General features: G+C 41.3%; 1 protein-coding gene across 1 annotated transcript in view; it reads right to left on the bottom strand.

The window, feature by feature from the left end:
- Window positions 1-486: 486 nt before the first annotated feature.
- LOC117881769 (vitellogenin-2-like) overlaps window positions 487-10,479 on the bottom strand; it is a 35,963-nt gene continuing 25,970 nt past the window's right edge. The window contains exons 28-35 of the mRNA XM_034779430.1: window positions 9,307-9,445; window positions 8,343-8,478; window positions 6,827-7,013; window positions 4,541-4,635; window positions 2,891-2,988; window positions 2,647-2,806; window positions 1,426-1,587; window positions 487-782 (exon numbers count right to left, since the gene is read on the bottom strand). Of these exons, the coding sequence (XP_034635321.1) occupies window positions 664-782; window positions 1,426-1,587; window positions 2,647-2,806; window positions 2,891-2,988; window positions 4,541-4,635; window positions 6,827-7,013; window positions 8,343-8,478; window positions 9,307-9,445 (1,096 nt within the window). The 3' untranslated portion in view covers window positions 487-663. The remainder of the gene's footprint in view (window positions 783-1,425; window positions 1,588-2,646; window positions 2,807-2,890; window positions 2,989-4,540; window positions 4,636-6,826; window positions 7,014-8,342; window positions 8,479-9,306; window positions 9,446-10,479) is intronic.

The raw sequence follows: 10,479 nt of genomic DNA, 5'->3' as shown, positions 1-10,479 counted from the left end.
GGGGGAATCAGACCCTATGGAGCATTTACTCAAACACAGCCTCAGATTTTGGATACCTCCCTTATTGGTACCCAAGAGGTCCAGGCCTGCTTTTTACAGGCACTGAAAATATGTAACACAAATGTGAGCCCATAGGAACTGCATGTGCTTAGCACTGCTGAAAATGAAGCCCTGGGGTGTGTAAAGTTGATTATCCTAAAACTGGGACACGCAGAATAGGCCCCAGTCCTGCGATTGGCACTGCATGAGTAGGTGCCTGCACAGTGCCAGTTGCAGGATTGGGGGCAACTTTGAGGCTCCCAATCCTCCAATTGCCTTGGAGGCTACTTTTAAAAGTGTAGCCTTAATGACTGCTGAAGGTTGCTGGATAGTGCAATAATATAATGAAGTGTTTTATTTCTCTGTGACAAAATAATTTTGTGTAGTCAATAAATAAACCTGAACAACTGTTTTTAAAGTACAAATATTTATTAAGGGTATCCAGAATTGTTTTCAAAATCTTAAAATATTACATTGAGAAATCATTTTATAAAATAATTCAGTGTTAATGTCTTTGCTGTCTGAAACAAAGTAGTATGTCCGTGATTGCAGAGAACGAGTATGCATACATCAAAAAAAAACCAAACCCACTGTTAGGGATATCTAACCCTATGAAATGTCATGTCATGCTGCACACTGTAGTTGTTCACAGGAACACATTGTATGAGCATCAACTGTGTTCTCCAAATCCTCAGACTTCTGGTTTAACCTAATCTGTTCTTCATCAAAGCTGGCTGTGGAGTCTGAAAATAAGAAAATGGGGGGAGGGGAAGTGATGTGAAAGTTATTTGTGTACTTTCCTGGGACTCAAATGTGCTAATTCAAATGGATTATCCATGATTATACAGTTTTAAAATCTGCATTTTGATTACTTGAAGAGTAAAGCAAACCTCTCAAAGCAATAAAAAACAAAAACAAAAGTTGTAGGAACCAGACTTTATGCAGGTCCAACTCCCACTGAACTCAATGGGAGTTTTGAATGCAAAAGGACTCCAGAGTCAAGCTTGTCATTTTAATGGGCATCATTATTTGGAATCTTATTTTTTTTAAAGCCAGTACACTTTTTAAAATCATTTAGGCTAGATTCTCTTACCCTTACCCATGTTGAAGTAAAATTACTCTGCAGGTAGACTTTACTGCTTTTTTTTCTCCCAAAATTTAGGATTTGGGGCTTTTTTCACATTAGAAATACCACATCCTCTCTTCTTTGTGCTAAAGGTTCTTGGTAAGCTCTTTGAAGAACATAAATAACAGTGTCACAGGAGGCTGTAGCCTGGACTGATGCACTTCCTCCCATAGCTGATGGGGATGCTAAGTCTTCATAGAGTCTAACAATCGGACATGCATGATACATCCCTTGAAAAGGTATGGAGTTTTGAGACTTACCAGCTGGCACACAATGGAAGCCAACAAAGACAGGAGCAGTTCTAGTTGCTGAACATCCTTTCACACAGCGCAAAACTGGCTCGACTGAATAGCACTTTGAGGCCACATTTTCAAAACCAACTGGCTTCTCAATTTTGATGAGTGTGCGCTGCAGTTTACAAGCTACAAGAAGTCAAATAATTGGATTTTAAAACATAAGCTCTAGAAAACAGATACATTTCCCCAACTATACCTGAGTATTACATAGATGAATCAGTGAAATCAAAGAGATCTAAACAAAGTAGATCAGTGATAAATAATATTTTAAATTTGCTCCCATTGAAGTTGATGGGAGCTTTACCATTAATTTCAGAATGAGGAGGATCAGGCACTAAATTCTGCCTTGAGGAATGCCAATGGGATAACAACTGCATGTCTGTAACAAGAGGCATCTTGCAGTAACAGGCCAAGACAGCTCAAGACAGGTGTTATGCTTTGCAGAGTAGGGTTGCTCCGTTGTGCAAGTGTGATGCACATGCCTGACCTGCTCCCGGCAACATGGACTGACTACATGCTGCTCAACTTGGGGCACAGTTACATTCCTTTTCTTCCATGTCACACCCCCTTTGGCCATAGAGGGCATTTTGACTTCTTACTGGGGTATGGCTGTTAATATGTTTTTGTACATCATGGCAAGATGTCATGTGCCCCCAATCTCTATCCCTCTCTAGCTCCTTATCTGTCTAGTGTAATTAGGAGAGAGAAACTTTATATTTTTGATAGACAATAAAAACATGAAAGTAGCAGAATACAAATCAGCAATGAAGATATGCCCAATTAAATGATTATCTGCCTTTAAAGAATATCTATTTTATAGGTATTTACTGGTTCTTACCTGACTTACATTGCAAAAGTCATTTTTGTGTTTATAATATAATTTAACACACACATCCCTCATGTAGATGCATGATAAAAACTAACCTGGTATAACAATTCAACAACACAAGACCTTGCAATGAACTACCAATCTCAGGAAAATTTACTTTCTTTTATATGTAAGCACCAATCACATTGATAGTGAAAAGTGTGCACTAGCGGCAGATTGGCAGGTACTCTATTGTCCAGCTTTTCCTTAGAACTTGGATCCAGTATAGCACATATGTCTAAATATTGTAGTTATTCTTGAAGCTAGTCACTTGTCACTCATGGTAATAGCACTAATATATTTTAGAATCTTCATACCTCCAGCACAGGGCTCTTCTGAGAGAATCCAAGAATGAGCAAAGCTCACTGCATCTTTAGCTACATATCCACTAGGCATTTGATATTTCTGTTTACTCTCACCATCATATTTTCCACAAATACCACATGTTTTTCCAGCCATCCAGAAACCAACTTGAATCTGTATGAAAGCAAAGGAAAGGTCAATTTAAATGTTTATTTTATAAAAATGAAAACACTAACAGTGAAGAAAAAAGTACTGTACCTTAAGTGTATGTCCATCATAATAAAGTTTATCTATGCCATACTCTGGGGCTTTTACTGACAAGCCTTCCTTCTCACTGCTAATCAGAATGTATGCATCTGTAATATAACAGCAAAATGATCTTTCTTTGAAGGCAAAAGTCACTCTTTTAGAGCCTGATCCAACTCCCATTTAAGGAAGAGTCTCCTATTAACTTCAATGGCATTTGGACCAGGCTCTTAATTTGGCAAGTTTCTAAAACCGCTACTCTGAATCCTGAAATTGGATTTGCTAATGAGGACCTCAGCTCCTGTACAAAACCCCAATGAAGTAAAGGTGCCAAATTAATATTGCATTGTTAGGCTCTTATCCTGCAAGCAGGTCCAGTGAGGGTCTTCGTCAAGTGATCTGATTGCAGGATCAGGGCATAACACAGTAATTATTACATATGCAATCAATTTGAGAATAGCTTTTTATAAAATATACACTGAATACAGTCAAACTACAATTCCTATAGTGGTGACAGTGGTTTATGGAGAGGAATGGCATGCCCTAACATTGTTCTGGCTGCATGCCACAGAAAGAAGCCAATTTTTTAATATAATTTGTAGGAAATAATTTTTAAAACACCAATACCATCCATTTTAACTATTTAAGCGACCCATTATTTGCTTCAAACAAACAAATAACACCTCCAAATCAGAAAACATAAATATTGAAAACTATAATAAAAAATATGGGATCAGATTGTGCCAGTTGCCTAGAGTCCAGGCCATGCAGAACAGGAATGAGACACAGCTAAAAGTGACTGCTGCTCTGGCAGAATCCCAGAGACACTTGGCAACACCTCCCGGCCCCACACGGTGGCCACTACTTTAGCCAAGATGCTGCAATACTGTAGCTGCTGTAACTCCATTGCTTCATTTCTACAAATAGAGCTGGGCTAATATTTTTGTATAAAAAACTTTTTGGGCAAAAAAATGCAGATTGGGATTCACCAAAACATTTAACAAATTCATGTCAGTTTTGCCAAACTGTTTTGGTCAGAAAAAAAATTCTGAAAAAAATCAAAACGTTTCAAAATGAAATGTTTTATTTAAAATGACTTTTTGAATCAAAATCTTCAATTTTTATTTAAAAAAAAATCAACAATGTTTACAAATGCTTGAAACCTTTTCATTTTGGGTCGAATGAAAAGTTTCATTTTACCCAAACAATATATTTTTTGTTATAAACTTGGGGTGCAAGATTATGCAGATCCAGTGTCCCTGTTCTTTGCCCGTCTTTTTTGCTGACCTCTCAAACGGCCTTGGTGGAGCCAGTGCAAAGAATCACAGTGTGGCGTGCAGAGGGTGCACGGGCCACCCTGTACACATTGCTCTGTCATGGTCTGTCTGTCCCCGGCCTACCGCCAATGGAATTCTTAAGTAGTGCCGAGGGTCTTGATCTGGCTCTCCAGATCAGGGTGAATTTTATCCTGAGAGAGATCTGCAGAACCACGCTCTTACATATTATTCCCCAGCCATGAGTCTGATAATATTGTTGGGTTTAAATTAAAATATTGCTGCTGCATCTATGGGGCTGACCTGCCTGGTGTGGTTCTTCCTCTTTCTTCTTCAAATATATAGCAAAAAAGATTAAATGCAATGTAAAATATGCTGTGTCACCTACCAGAATTAGATGTGTATGGAAGAATCTCTGCTGGGGTTTGAACACCATTGATCATCAGCTGGATGAGTCCATTTGAAGGATACATGTCAATCTCACTTTAAAAACAGAACAAAATGAGTTTAAAGTAGGGGTGGGCAAACTATGGGCCACAAACTACGGTCCAGCTCATCAGACGTTTTAATCCAGCCCTTGAGCTCCCACCGGGGAGCGGAGTTGGGGGCTTGCCCCGCTCCACATGTGCCGTGGCTCTGCGTGGCTCCTGGAAGCAGCAGTATGACTTCCCTTCGGCTCCTATACATAGGGGCAGCCAGGGGGCTCCAGACGCTGCCCCTGCAGCTCCCATTGGCTAGGAACTGCAATGCGCAGATCTGCCTGGCTGCACCTCCGCATAGGAGCTGGAGTAGGGATATGCCGCTGCTTCCAGGAGCTGTTTGAGATAAGCGCCGCCCAGAGCCTGCACCCCTGACCTCCTCCCATACCCCAACCCCCTCCCACCCTCTGAACCCCTCGGTCCCAGCCTGGAGCACCCTCCTACATCCCTTTTGTGCTACTTTTGTGCTACTTAACTCACAATTCATAAACACTGTAGCTCTGACCCTGCAGGGTCCTGAGTTCCCTTATCACCCTGAAGTGAAGCACTCCAACACACTATTGGAGCTAAACAGATACTTCTATAATAATTAAAGTGAGTTGATGGTGCTCCACATTCCACAAGAAAATTGGGTTCTCTGTGGCAAAATTATGATCTCTCCGATTATCTGAAAATCCTGCGTATTGGAGCATTTTTTCCCAGGAAAAATATGTTTTAAAATTTTATTTAGACATTACATTTACCATAAACAGCTTAATTCCCCAAAAATATTTTAGCAATCATGATACACTGTTCATAATGTTTAAATAAGAATTTTTAACAAAGGAGAGTCACAAAATAAAAGACTGTTTCCTTATTAAATTACCACTTTAAAACAAAAAAAATGATCTGTAAGAATGGAGATTCATTCACTATTTTCAAATGTTCACAAATGAGTTCACCACTCCTGAAAGGTGATAGCCTATGTGAATCTAGTGAGCGGTAGGCGTAGCCCACCAAACTAAAGGCTCACCCCATCAGGTGGGAAAGAAACCATAAGATCCAGGATACAAATGATGACTTGGGACAAAAAATTATAAAAACAGGAATGGGAGTGCAGGTCAAAGGTGTAAAACGAGGGCACTCGTGTGGGGATAGCGAGCAGAGAACCCCAGACAGCACCCACTGCTCTGTGAATGAGTACAAGGAGTCGGTGGATGTTTCCCAGAGGAACTCCTCCAGGATGCATGAAATGACCAGGGAGTGGAAAAAGGCTCCACTGTCGCAGAGAATGCCCCCAATGCAAAAGGTGCTAGACCAGGGGTTCGCAAAGTGGGGGTCATGACCGCTCAGGGGGTCGCAAGGTTATTACATGGGGGGTCGCGAGCTGTCAGCCTTCACTCCCAAACCCTGGGTCACCTCCAGCATTTATAATAATGTTCAATATTAAAAAAGTGTTATTAATTTATAAAGGGGGTCACACTCAGAGGCTTGCTGTGTGAAAGTACAAAAATTTGAGAACCACTGTGCTAGACCAACAGACTTGAAGCCTGCAACCTTTTATTTTGCCACAAAACAGGTACAGCACACTGCAAGCTTCCCTACGCTGTCCCCAACTTATCCCTTATACTAGAAGAAACCACCTACATTTCAAGGAAATAAAGGACAATTCTCCCATATTGTTTTTTGTGGTACCTAATCATACACACATTATAATATCCAATTTTTGTATTACAGTGTACAATTCTGCACAGTTGCTGCTGCAATGTAAGACAGTGTGTGTCCTATTGACTTGATAATGGCTGTGGAACATTAGGCACCAAATAAGGGGTGGCCTAACAGATCACCTCTAAAATGAGAGAGTAATTTAGTTTCACATACATTCAATCCTTGTCCTCTCTGCTGAGATTGTCAAGCAGGATGCTAATAGTATAATTGCAATCCTTGTACTTGCTCCCTAAGAACTGGATTGAGACAACCAACTAATTTCTCATAGTTTAATGAACAGCTATCAGGTGGTAAAGATTTTTGGTCAAGCCTCAATTGCATTTAAAAAGTGACCTCCAGGTGTAGTAAAGTTCTGGGTTTCTTTCCATTGACTTCAATAGCCATTGGATGAGCCCTCTGCCATTATCAATCCCCATTAACCCTCTAGCTCTCCGATTTCCTTGGGATCATCTTAGCATCTAATTGCCACATTCTCTGGAATTACTTACTGACTGGCAAGTTTGATATTGATTGCTTTAAGGTCAGCAGACTCTTCAGCTTTCTTCATCATCACCAGGAATTTCAGTTCTGGGCTACAATCTTGGGCCAAGACATGGTAGCAATTTGCAGGCATTGAGTAGTTGAATTCAACTTCATCGAAGGTTGTGATCATATTTTGGGAGACTGAACAATGACCTGAAAAAAAAGCCCACCATTAGTGAGCTTTTTCATTTAGGTGTTCAAATGTACTAATTGTTTTTTTTTATTTGTTGGGCCAGTTTCTACTCTTGCCTACACCAGCATAAATTCAAAGTAACCCCACTGTATTGAATAATTTCATATTGGCTCCAGTGTGAGAGCAGCATTTTGCCCATCACTGCACACAAGAGAGCAGAAATATGACCATTATGAATACTGTGAAATAAATTCTGCTCTTACTTGCTCTGGGTGCAATCCTATACATTTGGCCTATTGACTTCAGTAACCTTGATGTGATGTAAATGAGAGCAGAATTTATCCCACCATGTTAATAATAATTACCACATCACTGACTTCAGAGCAGTTGCACCAGAAGATGGAGTTCCATGACAGAGTATTTGACAGTTTATATGGGTTTATTGATTATACTGAATTTTATCAGGATTAGAGCTGGTTAAGAAACAGAAAACAAAATCCTCAGAATATGAGCATTCTCTCCAACCCACTTTTCACTGAAATGTCATTCTCAGAAATTTTCCTACCAGCTCTAATCAGCTTTGACTTCAATAAAGTTGCATCATGGGAATTTGTCCCAGTGGATTTACACTGGAGTAATTGAGAGCAGAATTGGCTCATATATGTTTTCTTATTAAGTTTCTGTAACAAACGTAGAGGCCAATTCTGCAGTCCTCCACATTGAACCAAATTCAGCTGTGATACAAATCTATTGACTTCAGATGAATTGTGTCCATTTGCACCAGTGCATAATTTGGCTCTTTCATTGAAGATTTTACCTGAAAAAGGATCGCACAACTGGGTCCTTAATATTTCATTATTGAAAAAGTAAACCCTTAAAAACACAAATAAAGGAGGTGAGATTATGGCCAAGATTTGCAAAAGTGATTTTGGGTGCCCTTTAAGGAGTCTCAAGCAGGTTGCCCAAACACTGAAGTACTCAAAATGATTGATCACTTGTAAATCTTGGTCATACATTCCAATCTAATTTTATCCAGTATTCTTAAGAGATAATGAATCTGACACAAAATAATGTGCAAATTTGGGAGAATGTGTGTTTTTCACTGCTGTCAATGGGCAGACTCAAACCCTAATTTCTGAGCTGGATTTGAATATTTTTAGACATTAGTACAACATATGGTACACTGAGCCAAATTCTGCCCTTGTTTACACCTGTGCAACCTAGCTCACCTTGGTTATAATGTAAAGTTTTTGTTTGCAGTTCAATTTATTTTTTAATAAATGTAAAATAATTCCAAGTAATGAAAAAAAATGAGGCTATTAGTGCTTTGAAGATGATGAATTACTGACCTTTAAGACTGTCAATGACTGAGGATGGTATTTTAGTGAAGAAATTCCAAGCAGGATACTGCAGCACTGAAGTTGATATACTTGGATCTAAAGGGAGTGGCAGTGGAAGGCTAATGTCTCTGCCATAAATTGTGAGCTGAAAAGGAAACAGAAAATAGATTAGAATACAGAATATGCCAAATTTCTGCAAAACCAATATTTTTATGGTAATATTCAAAGGGGGCTGTGTTATGCATTATCCTTTCACTGATTGAAATCTACGTGGGTCACAAGTGAAAAGGAATGAAAGTTCCTATTTGTCTACACTACACATGACACAGGTGCCACATATGAAGTTTCTGGAATAACAAAGGTGATATAGATTAGCTCTGAGGTTCATTAATGGAGCTCTTTGAGGAAACATATATCATAGATCCCCACTGCCCAAATGGCTCGGGACCTGTTTACATGAGAGACAAACTCCCCAGGTTTGTACTACCAGAGTCAAGATCAGTGAAGCCTTAACTGGAGCTATATCATTTTGAAAGGGCTATTGGTAGGACATTATTTGTCAGGGGTCCTCAACAGTAATTTTTTCTCCCTATTTTTGGCCCAACAGAGTCTGGATTTGTCAACCTTCCAAGCATGCTGTCCTCTTCCTGGAGATTTAGGGAGGCGGTACTCTGAAGGCTGAACTGTTTTTTATTAGTTAGTTAGTTTATGTATTTGTTATGCTGGCTCTATTTTATTTGCTGATTTGTTTTTTATCCATTAGAGTAGGGAAAAGTCAATTACAAGATATTTTTATTATGAAACAAAATTATGTAAAAGCACCAAGAGTGTGGAATGGGAGTTTATTCCTGTTTTTATAAACTGAAAAAAATATTTGTGGCTCAAGCCAAAACTCTCAACCTTCAATTTCGTGAGCACTAAATTCTCTGGCAAACTTTTTTTTTTTTTTTTTTTTTAATATTAAAATATTTACATCAGGTAGCTTGAGAGCAACATCACAGGTTCTTGGAGAAGTTAGAGCCATAACCAGAGTAGCCTGTTGAGAGGGATTGTTCTGTTCCCTTTGGGAAAATCCAAGCATGTACGCAACTCCTGGAAGAAATGTGTAAAACCTGGAAGAGGGAATAAGTGATGTAATTGATTTTCTGTGGAGAGTTTTATTTAAATTCCATTCATACCGAAACACTCATAATGAAGTAAACACTGTATTTGGCATCTGTTACAGAGCAAGCCTGTCACCGGAGCGGCTCTAGGCACCAGCAAAGCAAGCACGTGCTTGGGGCAGCCCATTTGCAGGGGCGGCAGGGATCCAGCAAGGGAGCTGAGAACCAACAGGGGGCCCTGGGAGCTGTAGTTCCTTGGTTAGCTCCCTGCCTATAGAGCCAGCCCTGGAGCAGGGAAAGAACTACATTTCCCAGCATTCCCTTGGCCACTACCAACAGGAAAGGGGGAGGGAGGTAGGAAGCTGAGACCTCATGCTGCAGCCTGCTGTGAATAGAGAGTGCACTGTGAGTAGGGATTCCATATTTTAACATTCAAAAAATAGGACACTCCACGGGGAGGGAGGGTAGCCCCACCCTGCCCCCATCCACTCCCTCCGACTGCCCCGCACAGAAACCCCAACCCATCCACCCCCCCTGCTCCCTGTCCCCTGATCGCCCCCTCCCAGGACCCCTGCCCCAACTGCCCCCCAGGACCCCACCCCCTATCTAAGCCCCACTGGTCCTTGTCCCCTGATTGCCCCCTTCCGGGACCCCACCCCCTATCTAAGCCTCCCTTCTCCTTGTCCCCAACTGCCCGCTCCTGAGACCCCCCCCCAAGTTCCCCCCTAGGACCTCACCCCCTACCTGTCCCCTGACAAACCCCTGGGACTCCCATGCCTATCCAACTGCTGCCTGTCCCCTGAGTGCCCCCCCGAACCCCTGACCCATCTACCCCCCCCCTTCTCCCTGCCCCTGACTGCCCCCCCGAACCTCCGCCCCATCCAACCCCCCCTGCTCCCTGTCCCTTGACTGCCCCCCCGGAACCCCCTACCCCTTCTCCAACCTCCCAGCCCCCTTACCATGCCACTCAGACCAGCATGTCTGGCTTTGCGCAGTGCCAGACACGCTGCTGCATACATGCTGCCATGCTCCCCTGCGGAGCC

Source organism: Trachemys scripta, chromosome 8 (assembly GCF_013100865.1).
Source record: "Trachemys scripta elegans isolate TJP31775 chromosome 8, CAS_Tse_1.0, whole genome shotgun sequence".
In the NCBI taxonomy this organism is placed as follows: domain Eukaryota; kingdom Metazoa; phylum Chordata; order Testudines; family Emydidae; genus Trachemys; species Trachemys scripta.
This window is presented reverse-complemented; position numbering and strand designations above follow the sequence as displayed.